The sequence below is a fragment of the Talaromyces rugulosus genome, chromosome III, assembly GCF_013368755.1.
Source record: "Talaromyces rugulosus chromosome III, complete sequence".
NCBI classification, from domain to species: domain Eukaryota; kingdom Fungi; phylum Ascomycota; class Eurotiomycetes; order Eurotiales; family Trichocomaceae; genus Talaromyces; species Talaromyces rugulosus.
The window spans coordinates 2406531-2420227 of NC_049563.1; the positions used below are offsets into that span (position 1 = coordinate 2406531).

Sequence of the window (13697 nt, forward strand, 5' to 3'; positions counted from 1 at the left end):
AGCGATTTTCCCTCTTCCTCCTCTTCTCCGGCTCTGTTGAGCAGAGTATATCCAGGACAAGCTTTTTGTCACCTGGGCCGGCGGTTTGTTTTTCTTCGTTTATACTGATTGGCGTCTTCCCGGCACGTCTTGGGCCTTATCTCACCGCTCGGGCAGCGGGTCTGCGTAGAGCTGGGTTGCGAGATTAAATAGGATGGAACCTGTTGGCAGTGTGCGCAATGGCGAGCCAGGGGATGTTGTCCGCAAAGCCGGTCTGGCAAGACACACCCTGGGCATAGTGCTGCTCATGTGCGTTGTCTTCTTGTGGACAGCCTCGAATTTCCTCGCTAGTGTATGTTGACTGCCTTTATGTGCTTAGGCTTATGTGCTGAATTTATTGTAGAATATCCTGGCAGACGATAGCTATTCTCATCCATTCTTCATCACATACGTCAACACGTCCTTTTTCATCGTCTTTCTCATAGTCGTCATCGCTCGGCGGGTTTTCGGAATATGGAGTAGCGGGAATTTATCTCGGGTGAAATCCTGGAGGTCCTTTCTCATTTATATCGATTTGCACGGCACTACGAAAGAAGGATCCCATCGGGGTATTTTGGAGCCAGAAGACGAAGACGGAGAAGAAGAAGAAGAAGACGGGCTGGATGATGCAGCGAGTATACAACAACGACAAGGGTTGCTGCGTGGCTACCGGGAGGATGAAATAGAAGAAGGAATCTCGGCCATCAGCGTCCCTTCGTCGCCGTCCGAGAAGCTCGGGCTAAAAGCGACGGCACGCCTGGCAGCTCAGTTCTGCCTGCTGTGGTTCGCAGCCAATTATTTCGCGCTGGCTTGTCTGCAGTACACGACCGTGGGAAGCACGACGATCCTGACTTCGACAAGCGGCGTGTGGACACTGGTATTCGGCGCGATTATCGGAGTCGAAAAGTTTACGGTGCGCAAGTGTCTGGGCGTGCTGGCGTCTTTGACTGGTGTCATTCTGATTTCGCGGCTGGACATGTCATCCTCTTCCAACGACGACGAAACAATCATCTCCCCACCAACCCTTGCTGTACGCGGTGCTGATGGAAACGACGGAGGAGGAGGCACATTCCCAAACAAAACGCCCGCCGAGATTGCGCTGGGCGATGCCATGGCGGCCTTTAGCGCAATCATCTACGGCATCTACACAATCGTCATGAAGAAGCAGGTCGGCGACGAGTCGCGCGTCAACATGCAGCTCTTTTTCGGCCTGGTTGGGTTTTTCAATGTGTTTTTCTTGTGGCCCGGGTTTATTGTTCTTCATCTTATGGGGGTTGAGAGGTTTTCGCTGCCGTCGGAAGATCGGATCTGGGTGATTATTCTGGTATGCTTGTTGATTATTACATTGCCCAAAAAAAAAAAGAAAAGAAAAGAAACTAACCTACGGTTGTGTAGATCAACTCCATCTCCTCGCTAGTCTCCGACATTTGCTGGGCGTACGCGATGCTTCTCACAAGCCCGCTTGTTGTGACCGTCGGCCTCAGTCTGACTATCCCGCTGTCTCTCGTGGGCCAGATTGTTTTGCAGGGGGAGTACGCCAGTGGGCTGTACTGGCTTGGTGCGGTGATTGTGTTTTTGTCGTTTTTGATTGTTAATCACGAAAGCAAGGAGGGTGGGCATGAGCAGCCGGTTGTTTTCGAGAGTGATCCTCAAAGTGGATAGATAGGTGTTGAATATGGGAATTACATACATACTATATATTACGAATTGAATGAAGATGTATAAATTGAATATGATACTATACAGACATAACTGACAACTAGTATTAGTGTTTATTGCCATATATAAATGGCAACAGGAATATATGGACAGTCATCAATCGTTAAACCCACCCAGATATCATCAAGGAATCGGACCGCAGATTAAACATGTACAAAAAAAAAAAATAATAATATACATACAATTCCTTTATTTATTTTTGTATCTCATCGCAGCGGCTGAAACGTTTCCGGCGTAGTGGCCACAATCGTAGGCACCGGCACACCAGCCGCCTTCCCCTTCTCAAGCGCCTTTCTGCGTGCGGCAATAATACTCTTCAGTGCGCCGAGCCATTTGGCCAGGCTCTCCTCGTCCGGAGCACAGCAGCGATAGCTGGGGCGGTCGTCGGTGATTATTTGGAGACAGAAGCTTTTGGATCGTGAGATGGGGTCAATTTCGGCGGCGGTGATGACTTGGGACATGGGGATGATTCGGGTCGCGCAGTATTCCTGGGGCGAACAAAGTTAGTTAGATGTTAATAATAGATAGTAAAAGGGGGAAAATACCTTGTCGTCTTTGTATAGAGCGAGGCTGATGGGCCGTAGTACTACCCATAGCTTCTTCCACTGGCGAACGCCGCGCTTGCTGCGCAAAACTTGTAGGTATCCCTGGTAAATGACGCGGTCAGGATCGCTTAAAGGACCCGACGAGGCTGACTCGCGTGCGAGAGGAGCACGATGCGACTGGTCGCTGGCATTTGTAGCGGCGTTGCTTGCAGAGGCACCACCGGCCTTGTGCTTGGATAGTCGCTGCTGCTGTTGTGCGCGTGCTTGGCTATCAGGTCCATCGGATAGGTCTGAGAACTCGGTCATGTCATTGCCAGAGTACTCTTGAATAAAGGGTAGATTCCGGCCTCGGGATTGTGTTTGGGAAAGCTCTAGCGTGGGCGAAGTGACCCGTGGAGGCGGCGGCTGCTGCTGCTGCTGCTGCTGTTCGGTTTCTCCAAAATCTGAAAGTTCACTCGCAGTGATAACACCCAACTGGTCATCGGGGTCACTCAGAGCAGAGGAATTGGGGGCGGGTCTGGACTTGGACTCGGCGATAATGGCTTCCTCTTCCTCGTCGACGTGCAGCTCGGACCGGATGCGCTCGAACCAGTCTTCTGCATCCTGGTCGGACACGGACTGGAAACGGTAGTTTTTCGACGGGGTGAATACGCTCCAGGTGAAATCGCGCGGGTGTCGCGTAGAGCTGACCGGCGCGATGGCGGTGACTTCGGTGAGGGTAATGGAGAGAAGCAGCTTCGCCTCGTCTTCATCCTTGTAGACTGACAGCAGGTTGGGTCGCAAGACGAGATAGCAGGGTTTCCAAGACGCCTTGAAGGCCTGGCGCATGATTCGTGGTTAGTTTGCAGGAATGTATAGAGAGGAATGCTACTGACATGTCTGGATCTGATCTTGCAAAACACCTTTCCTCGCTTAAAGACACGGTCAAACTCGAAGCTCCCGTGTTCGTTGACGGGCGAGAAGGTGTTGAGATTTAGGTGGCCATTACGAGAGGTTGGCAACGGCTGGGGTAGGTCTCCCAGACTCAATTGATTCATTTGTCTGATGGGTCGACTGGGGGTTTTGGCCTGGAAGTCGTGCGATGACGAGGCGGTCGAGAGGCTTTGCGCCATGGTGTTGTGTCTGTCGGAGTTGGCTCAAGCGGGTGTAGAGAAAAAGACGCTCATACTAATACTCTCATAGAGTAATCGCAAAGGAGATGGTAATTGTTGAATGATCGGCGCGTAAAAGGAGCAGCGCACAAAATAGGGGGGTTCGTACGCGAAGTAGAGTGCTTATCGATGGAGCTATCCGTATTAAGCTTATCGACAAGACCGGGGAGTTAAAGCACGTAGTCTGACTCGTGTGAGCGATCGTCGACTCAAGGCTGCAGTGTTATTGTCTCATCCTCTGGCTGTTGGCGGATGGTTGCAGGCAGTGGCGATACCTACAGCGTTTTCGATGCGATAGTGACGAGGGCAAGCCACAAGGAAGCATGCAGGGAGGGGTGGCCGTGGCGGTGGAGAGCGATCTGCGCGGGCAACGAGTCGCGGGGCCCACCGAAAGCAAATGAGCCACGGTGCTTTGCATGCCAGAAGTGCCAGTGATTGGCGACGTCGAGCATTTCGGGCCTTTTTTGAGGCTGTTGAGGCGGTGGACAGAAGTAGGGCGGATGCAGAATGACAGGACAGGAGAAAGCAGGGTTAGCTCTCGGCTTGCTGCCTGGGAGGAGCCTCAGGCCACTCTTTTCAAGGCAATTTTTTTCTGGTTTAAACATGCCCCGTAGACCTAGCAAAAGAGGACCATCGTGTTGCGCCAGCAATAGTGCCATAGCAATTTTTAATTATATTAACGGAGCTTCATCGTCTGACAGCCTGAGGCCCACCGCATGTGGACACGTGCCGCATAGACCGATCCAGACCGTCTCTGTAATAGTAATTAATTACTTGGTGCGGACAATAATAACATTGGGAACAAACAACGGAAAAGTCTGTCATAATCAATTGTGTTCCACTGATACTCGGGGCCATGGAAATATGATAATCAAGCCCAAGCCAAGGCTCAAGCGTTGGAGGCTGATTACGACAGGGAAACAAGATTCTTTAGCTCCGTGGATCGTCAGAAATACGGAGAAATTATCGCGGCAGTACTAAGTTAGCAGTACTATGTAAGTGGCATTTAACACTGTTAGTAGGCAATAACCTGTGGGTATACATGATTGAAGACTGTCTCACAATAGTCACCATTATACAACACTGCAAAGAAAAAGTCGTGTAATTTCAAGACAGCAATACCGCAGCAATTTGCCCGCGCCGGCCGTGTAACCGCGGTAATGTTGGTATTGGTGGTACGGCCCCCTTGGAGGCTTGGCGGCGAAAACTTAGCTAAGCAGCTGGGCGGGAGAGTCTGTCCTCACCTCCTTCTCTCGTTATTATTCTCTCCAACGCCCAGCCTGTCATCGCCAGTTCCCCCATCCTCCATCCTATCGCTGCTGATGACCTTGTGGGCTCTGCCTCCCGAGTCTTAGTCGGCCTTGTCTCTTGCGAGCCCCATTCCCGACCACTCGCTCGCTCGATCATCGTCGCCCTCCATCCAGGGAGCCGGGGAGAAAGGAGGCCTTTTCCTCCAGCCGCTCGTTACGCTATACAACCTCTCCTCCCCCCCCAAACGACCTGTGAACGACTACCTCTGTGTCCGCTGCTCCTCATCTCTGTGCGACTGTCGGCCTGCAGCACCCCTCCTGCTCGCCGCTTCTATCGCTTGCCTGCCCGAACCTCGAAACCCTCCTGAAACCAGAGTCTACCACGCGAGACTGCCGAGGTCTCGCAACCCGCCCGTGACTGACTGAGGTCTGCTTGCGCGCCGTCTCTGGGGCTCTTTTAGCCACCATGAATATTGTCCGACGCATTGTCAAGCGCATGCCCCTGGCCCCTGCGCTGGCTTCTTTGGAAGATGTCTCACGAGAAAAAGGCCAGTCAGTGCGATTCGCTTTTCTTCGGAGACGCATCCGGCTGCGAGGGAACTCTTCGATTTCGATACCGCTGGGCATTGTTTTGCTTTTTCCATGTGTTGTAATTATTTTAATAGTCCTTATCTTCGTGCGACATCCGTCTTCCTCGGGCGGCATTCTCATCCCAGCCGGTGCACCTCCGTCCATCAGGTTTGTTCTTCCGCGCTTTTAGCCCAAGATCTTGCTGACTTTTCCCCCAAACAGACGGATTAGTGAGGACCACGACAAAGTTTTTGCCACCGGATGTATGAACATCGACAACTCCGGTCCCCGAGCAAACGCCGCCTTTGTTGTCCTCGCCCGAAATAAGGAGCTCGACGGTGTCATCCAATCCATCAAGTCTATTGAGCGTCATTTCAACAGGTGGTGGAACTACCCTTATGTCTTCTTGAATGACGGCGACTTTGACCAAGACTTCAAAGACACCATCCTCAACCACACCAGCGGGGAGGTCGAGTTTGGCAAAATCGATAGCTCCATGTGGGGTTTCCCCGACTGGGTCGACCACGAAGTCGCCAAGGAGGGCATCAGAAAACAAGGTGATGCCGCCATCATGTATGGTGGCATGGAGAGTTATCACCACATGTGCCGCTTCTACTCGGGGTACGTCAAAACACACATTCTTTCCGCGAAACAACTATACTAATTAATTCAATTCAGATTCTTCTACAAGCACCCATTGCTGCTGAAGTACGAGTGGTATTGGCGTTTGGAGCCCGAGATCAAGTACTTTTGTGATATCACATAGTATGTTTTGTTTGTCCGTCGTTATTTCATGTGATTTTTCCCTGACTTGTATTTCCAGTGACCCGTTCATCAAAATGGCCGAGGCCAACAAGACTTACGGCTTTACGATTGCCGTGAAAGAGCTCCGCGAAACCGTCCCTAATATTTTCCGGTACGCTTCAGCATACAAGCGCACGCACAGCTTGAAATCACAGGGTCTTTGGGAGATGTTCCTCGACACTCCTAAAGAGGAAGACCGAGAAAAGAAAGAGCCTGAACAGGAGAAGCTTCCTGAGGAGTTTGATATGAAGCCCCCCGAGGTGGATACCGAAGCCATGGAAGGCGAAAAGTACAACATGTGCCACTTCTGGAGTAACTTTGAGATCGCCCGGCTGGATTTCTTCCGTAGCAAAGAATACGAAGACTTTTTCGAAATGATGGATAGAAGTGGCGGCTTCTGGATGGAACGAGTGTGTTTGTTTTGTTCGTGTTTTGCTTGAATGAGGCTGACTTTATTTAGTGGGGTGACGCACCCATCCATTCTCTGGCTGCTGGAGCACTACTTGCTCCCCGTGATATTCATTATTTCCGCGACTTTGGATACCGCCACACGACGATTCAACACTGCCCTGCCAACGCACCTGCCCGTCAGCTGCCTCGTATCCCATGGCTCGAAAAGACGACTGAAGACGAGAAGAAGCGCTTCGAGGAGGACGACTATTGGGCGACAGCCGACCCTGTCAAAGAGAACGGAGTTGGCTGCCGCTGCAAGTGTGACACGGATATTGTCGACGTCGAAGGAAAGCAAGGAAGCTGTCTAGCCGAATGGGTCAACGTTGCCGGCGGTTGGGCATCGCCCTAGACGAGCACTGCGGCTACTTCTCACGGCGTTCTGTCCGGAATCTTCTTTTTTTTTATACTGTTGGACATTGAGCATCGCTTGGATCCTCCGTGGGAGTTATATATCCAGGCTCGCATGGCCTATTACGTTTACTTTTGATTTGAACGGAAAGACTTTGCAGACGGCGTTCTGGGACTGTCGAACTCCGCTATGAACGGGGTTCTTGTGTGACACTATTCATTTCGTTCTTGCCTAAATGGCCCATCTAGCGTGCTTTTGTACGTTGCGTTTGGATTACCTTTTAGCAGCTCCCTGTCCTGTTCTTTTGCTGGAAGTGACATCCATATGGAAGAGTCGCTTTCACTGCAAAGTGCAAAGATATAGCCATTGATTTTGGTGAACATGACCGCAACCGCCATTTTCCCAGCATACATTATTACTATTACTCTTATGAATGTTGTCGACGCCTCGCATAACAGGCTGGTTATGCTTGTTTGAGCGCATTTTTTTGTCTTTTTCTATTGTTTTTCTATTTTATTTTATTCTCTGTGACGTGTTACATGTTAAAATGGCGGCCTCAGAAAACCGGCCCAGCAGATGCTCGAGGGAGCTCGTTGTTATAGATTCGGACCTAATAATGCAGAAAATCGTTTTCCTCTCGTTTATTTTTTGTCCCCTTGCCTTTTTTCCCCGAGCTGATGTAGCTACTAAATACCAACAAAAGGTTCTGATGTAACCAGAGCCAACTAGCTCGAGTGTTATCTCTAGGCGCGGCCACTCTTATCATGCACTCCGCCAACAACACCTGCGAATCACGCCGCCGGTCGGTCCCTTCCTGTGTCTTAGGCTATTATCGAATCCAAGGCACAGACAGAATAACGAGGAGACTAGAAGCACATGAGTGACACAAAGACCTGCTTCTTTTGGCACTAGTCGCCATGCTTGCTCCCCTTTGCCCCGCGCTGTTTATTCCCCTTCTGGGCATTCATCCACCTTGGCCTTATCTGCGCAGGAATATTATTAGTTGCTACTACTCCGTACTACGTACTAGTCATTAGCACCGCCTGATAAGGTCTCGAACAGAGAGACACCCGAACACGCAGATAAGAAGGTGCTAATGGGAAATAAATACTTAATACGACGCTTGTTCTTGTTCGTCCTCGACCAACACATGCACACGCAGGCTACAGGAAGCAGGGTGTAACAATGGCAACCATGGAGCCTGCCACCAAAGAGCTCGAGCCAGAGCCAAAGACAGCAGCTGTCGACGACGCTGAAATTGGCCATGGCCATCTCGACGAGCTGGAAGTCGACCTGGCTACTGTTATGGCCGACGACTCGGAGTTCACCTACGAGTCGAGTCGGTCCCCATTCCCGGAAGGTTGGTGGCTCTGTCATTAAAAAGTCTACATTTTTTTTTATACTTACTGCTTCTCCTGCTCTAAGTGAGGTCGGTCGTGCCGGAGGTCGATGACCCTGACATGCCGGTCAACACGTTGCGCATGTGGTTTTTGGGTATCGTCTTCACGATTCTAGGGTCTGGCATCAACCAGTTCTTTGCTCTGCGGTATCCATCCGTCCACATCGTGGCTCTGGTGGCCGAATTGCTCGCGTTTCCCTGCGGCGTGGCTCTCGCAAAGATTATCCCCGACTGGACGATCAACATGGGCCGTTTTGGCCAATGGTCTATCAATCCAGACAAAAAATTCAACATCAAGGAACACACGCTGATCGTAATCATGAGCAATGTGTCGTTTGGGTTCTTCAGTGCCGATGCCACCAACATCTTGCAGGCAGCATCGTCCAAATTCTACGACTTTGGTCTGAAAACGGGGTTTTCCGTTATGGTGGTGCTGTGCGCTCAGCTGCTGGGTTTTGGGGTTGCTGGCTTGTCGGCGCCCTGGATCGTTGAGCCTGCGAGTATCCTCTGGCCTGGTGTGCTGTCCAACTGTGCGCTTTTGGAGAGTCTTCACTCGCGCGCAAATGCCATGGCCAATGGATGGAAGATTTCGCGTTTGCGGTTTTTCATGTTCGTCATGGCAGGTGCATTTGCTTGGTATGTACACAGTTTCTGTCGGTTGATTCTCTACTAACTGGCCCCTAAGGTACTGGTTCCCCGGTCTGATTTTCACCGCGTTGAGCTACTTTACTTGGGTTTGCTGGATTGCGCCAAATAACAAGATTGTCAATCACCTGTTCGGCATGCAGACCGGGCTGGGCTTGAGTCCGATTACTTTCGACTGGAGTCAGATTGCGTACAATACGAATCCGCTATTGTCTCCCTCATGGGCAGCGCTTAACGTGTTTGGCGGGTTTGTGGCTGCTTTTTGGATTATCGTCCCCATTCTCTACTACACCAATACCTGGTATACTGCCTATCTGCCACTGATGACAGCCGATGTTTATGACCGGTTTGGGGAGGTGTACAACACCACCCGCGTAGTGGGAGCAGATAATCTGTTGGATGTTGAGAGTTACAAAAACTACTCCCCGCCTTATCTCCCCGCGACGTTTGCGTTTGTCTACGCGCTTTCGTTTGCCTCCATCACTGCAGTGCTGACGCACACGTTTCTGTGGCATTGGGACGACCTCGTGGCAGCTCTCCGCGGCACGACCAGACTGGACATCCACGCTCGGCTTATGCGAGCTTACAAAAAGACGCCCTGGTACTGGTATGCAACCGTCATTGTGATTATCATGGCAATGGCCATCGCCATGGTCGAAGTCTACGACACCAAACTACCAGTCTACGGAGTCTTCCTCGCATTCATCATCCCCGCAATCTACATGATTCCCTGCGGCATTATTCAGGGAATCACCAACGTGGACGCGAACCAGATCAACGTGCTAAGCGAGTTTATTGGAGGTTACATGTTTGAAGGCAAACCCATGGCCAACATGTGCTTTAAGATCTTGTCGACGGACGTCGTCGGCCAGGGCATCTACTTTGCTATGGACATGAAACTGGGCCACTACATGAAAATCCCACCGCGCACGCTATTCTTTGCCCAGGGGTTGGCAACCATTCTCGGCGCACTTACGCAGGTTGGTGTCACGCTGTGGATGCTGGGACACATTGATGATATCTGCGGTTCGGATCAGTCCGACGGCTTCAGCTGTCCCAATGGCCGTACTGTCTACAGTAGCAGCGTCATTTGGGGTCTTGTCGGCCCCGGACGACTGTACTCGGCGGGCAAAATTTATGCGTCACTTAATCATTTCTTCTGGATTGGTGCGATTACGCCGGTGATTACGTGGATGATGTGGAAGTACACCAAGCAGGATTTCTGGAAAAAGGTCAACTGGCCGTTGATCTGGGTTGGCACGTGGAACGTTCCTCCTGGTGAGCTTTTCCCCTATATATTCAATATAAAATTTTCAGTGAAACTAACAGCATTTTCCAACGCAGCAACCGGAATCAACTATTCTAGCTGGGCCATTGTCAACTTCATCTTCAACCACATCATCAAAGCCAAGTTCTTCGCCTGGTGGACCAAATACAACTACGTACTGGCAGCTGCGCTCGACACGGGCATTGCTATCAGCGGTATAATCATCTTCTTTTGCGTGTCGTATCCTGGCGCTGTGTTTCCGGACTGGTGGGGGAATACGGTGTATGTGAATACGGCTGATGGACAAGGGGTGCCATGGCTGGATTTGCCCACGAAGGGATATTTTGGGCCAGCGAATGGGACGTGGTCATAGATTATTTGATTATTACATTAGTTTGCTACATGTAACAAATCAATAAAGTCCGGCAATAAAAAGTCGTGACCGAAATCCGAAAGTCCTTCAATTGTTCGCATGCAAATCCCACCAACCCTCTATATTATGCGAGGTACTATGCTCAGTAATGTAAGCTATATAGTTATAGGTAGGTCATCTTAGATTTTTATGCAGTCTGGTGTATGGAGAATGATAAAGGCCTTCAATGTTTTCTCTATAATCAATAATCTGTAAGGTTTGGGATATATCAACCTGGGATATTCGCCAACTTTTGAGATATCTTCCGCAATTAAAGTATCAGATGATTCAACGACAATTCTCTCAAGATTTCCACCTCATTGGGTAGTATATCATGTGAAAATTCAAAAGGAGTGATATCAAATGATGTATGTATTCAAAGTACGATCTTGAAACAGAAAATATAAAAATCTCGCAAATTATTGTCTATGAATATCAAATCTTATTCCCTTATGCAAGAAAAAGTTTATCTAACTTGGACCTAATCCCCTCATCTATTGATACATATGTACTCCTCGACATCTGAGCTTTTGATTGTAAAGTCGTAAGCTCCTACCATTTCAGATACAAAGTTGTTGCTACAAAACCAAGAAAGGCCAGTTGGCCTATTTTCCAAGAGATTCGTTTTACATGGCCTTTCCGTGTATATTTAATATTCCAGTCTCGCCATTTGGGAAACCAGCATCGATATCCGAAATGAAACTGAGACCACCTGCCGTCATATTAGCAATTTTTTTTTAATTCCGCTTCTTGTGGAACACATGACAAGAGAGAAAGATCTTACGGGTATGCGGTGGAATTCCATCCTTCTCGAATATACCAGCTCGTACATCCACCACGATTGAAGACACTTTTTTGAATTTCTGACTGTACTTGTCGTGTCCATTCAATTTCAGCTTCCTTCTTAACCTCCACGAGCTCAACGTCCGCATCAAGAATTTTCCGAATGAACTGGAGGCTGTATGTGACCATATTCTCGATGGCAAGTATTACAGAACTATGTCCAGTTGCTGTATTGGGGCCGAAGAGAATGAAGAAATTGGGAAAACCATCCATTGCGGTTCCTTGATATGCTTGCGGCCCATTTCTTTCCTTCCACACATCCTGGATTTTGCGTCCTTCACGGCCAACAACCGAGAGAGGATGGAACCAATTGCCGATATCGAAACCGTTCGCTAGAACGATAATGTCTGCAGGAACAGTTTCTTCTTCGCCGTCTTCTAGGCCACCCCCTGCTGCACCGAGAACGAGACTTTTTGCCTGCAGTCTTTTGAGTGGTTGCTTTTTGAGCGTGATCTTTTCATCGTGCAATGACTGGAACCAATACGCATCATATAATCGTCGCTTACACCCAACTTCATAGTCTGGGGTCAAGATGTCGTGGTATTGGCTTGGCACCGTCTGCTTCATATGTTCCAGATATTTTTCCTGCAGCTTTCTCCTGTTGCGTGCGGCTCGCGTTGGATTGTATTCCGAGAAGAGAGTCATATATTCAACTTCGGTTACCAGGAACATCATCGTCCTGACAATCCGGCCCAAAATCGGCCAGTTGGTGAACAATTTGGGCGCTGTGGCAGCAAACTTTTCTTTACCACCCGGTTCCTTCTCTTTCGGGTGGACCCATGGTGCAGAGCGCATCACCTGGGTCACTGACTTTGCATTATAGGGTTCCTTCGTTAGAAGGGGAACAAACTGTGACGCGCTAGCGCCTGTTCCAAGTACCAAGATATTCTTACCTGCAAAGTCAATGGTCTCATCCCATCGTGATGAATGAAATATGGAGCCTTCAAACTCCTCTAATCCTGGGGTATCGGCTGGAAACTCTCGGGGTTCAACAATCCCACCCACCGCACTGACGACAATCTTTGCCCGAAATTTTTCAGTATGTAAATATACCGAATCATATCCCTCGCGTTCCGCCAATTTTTCCCTGTTGCTGGCACTCAAGTCGCCCTTTCCCGTGACAAGATGACGGACAGTTACCTCCCATAGCTCTTCATCCTCTAGCCATCGAATTTCAGTAATATCTGAATTTAACTGAATATTATCCCGTATTCCAAAATGCTGGCACACATCATGGAAGTATGTGACAATCTCATGACCTGTTGCGAAGAGAGTTTTGCCAACGTAATTCGGTTTAAACGAGAATGAATAGAGGATAGTTGGAACATCACATGCCTACAGAGTTCATTGTATCAACATACAGTGTCAGATTAGGGATGTCAAGAATAAAAAATCAATAAGAGGTTACTCTCTTTCTTTCTTTCTTTTTCATGTTATGTACTTACAATCCCCGGATATTTGTTTATTTGCCATGTCCCACCAATTCCTGATAGACGATCAAATATGCGGAATTGGTCGAATTGAAGCTCGCTTTTTAGGCGACACCCCATGGAGATACCTGCAGCACCAGCACCGATGACAATAACCGGAATATAGGTGAATTCGGTATCCTTAGACATGCTTTTTCCCACGGGCGGAGCCATAGTGAGAAGAATTTTGTAACTGGGAGGTTAAAAACAGCATGGACTTCACGTATGTACAGTGGCAAGGAGATGAGGAAGTATTGTCGCACGAAGGCGCAAGGATTGGAAGGATTGCAATGGACTTCACATTATAGGAGCAATTATCTACTACGTAGGTACTCCGTATTATTGTGTATTATTACGATAAATAATACTGTCATAAATTACCCCAAAATTTATCCGTGCCCTTGGTGCTTGTAATTTAAACTTAGAACGGGAAGTTACGCAACATCCAACCCCACCGCAGAAAACCAACGTATACGATCCGATCCTGCGAGAGAGAAAAAAGGAAAAACTCAATTTCCACGATGATCTGCTTAATTGCTATATTATCTGTGGGGACATCTGTACGAGGAACTGAACTGTCTGTACGGAGTATGCAAGTGGATTTGCTACTGCGGAAATTACCGATAGGAACCAAGTAATACAACATAACCCATTATTGAGTCTAGCCTCGCCGAGGTCACAGTGGATAGAGACCATGCCGGGAAGTTCCATTATGTAGTTGTTGGTTGTTTGGAGTGTTAGTGTTGCTCGTAGATGTCGGTCTACTAGACCTTATGACCCCCTCTGAAAGAAGCTAGATGCAG

General features: G+C 49.0%; 5 protein-coding genes across 5 annotated transcripts; 3 read left to right on the forward strand and 2 right to left on the reverse strand.

Moving 5' to 3' along the window:
- Positions 1–193: 193 nt before the first annotated feature.
- On the forward strand, positions 194–1680 carry TRUGW13939_05695 (uncharacterized protein; the record flags this gene model as incomplete). The annotated part of the gene is made up of 3 exons (XM_035488855.1): positions 194–331; positions 383–1342; positions 1414–1680. The coding sequence occupies 3 exons, from the start codon at positions 194–196 to the stop codon at positions 1678–1680; spliced, it is 1365 nt and encodes a 454-aa protein (XP_035344748.1).
- A 263-nt stretch (positions 1681–1943) lies between these two features.
- On the reverse strand, positions 1944–3394 carry TRUGW13939_05696 (uncharacterized protein; the record flags this gene model as incomplete). The annotated part of the gene is made up of 3 exons (XM_035488856.1): positions 1944–2225; positions 2283–3101; positions 3158–3394. 3 exons carry the CDS (start codon positions 3392–3394, stop codon positions 1944–1946), a joined length of 1338 nt encoding a protein of 445 aa, XP_035344749.1.
- A 1755-nt stretch (positions 3395–5149) lies between these two features.
- On the forward strand, positions 5150–6859 carry TRUGW13939_05697 (uncharacterized protein; the record flags this gene model as incomplete). The annotated part of the gene is made up of 5 exons (XM_035488857.1): positions 5150–5421; positions 5476–5874; positions 5932–6018; positions 6077–6467; positions 6518–6859. The coding sequence occupies 5 exons, from the start codon at positions 5150–5152 to the stop codon at positions 6857–6859; spliced, it is 1491 nt and encodes a 496-aa protein (XP_035344750.1).
- Positions 6860–8053: 1194 nt separating this feature from the next.
- TRUGW13939_05698 (uncharacterized protein) lies at positions 8054–10543 on the forward strand (the record flags this gene model as incomplete). Its single annotated transcript, XM_035488858.1, has 4 exons — positions 8054–8219; positions 8285–8894; positions 8944–10181; positions 10248–10543. The coding sequence occupies 4 exons, from the start codon at positions 8054–8056 to the stop codon at positions 10541–10543; spliced, it is 2310 nt and encodes a 769-aa protein (XP_035344751.1).
- Positions 10544–11362: 819 nt separating this feature from the next.
- Positions 11363–13068, reverse strand: TRUGW13939_05699 (uncharacterized protein; the record flags this gene model as incomplete). Its single annotated transcript, XM_035488859.1, has 2 exons — positions 11363–12760; positions 12871–13068. 2 exons carry the CDS (start codon positions 13066–13068, stop codon positions 11363–11365), a joined length of 1596 nt encoding a protein of 531 aa, XP_035344752.1.
- Positions 13069–13697: the final 629 nt, after the last annotated feature.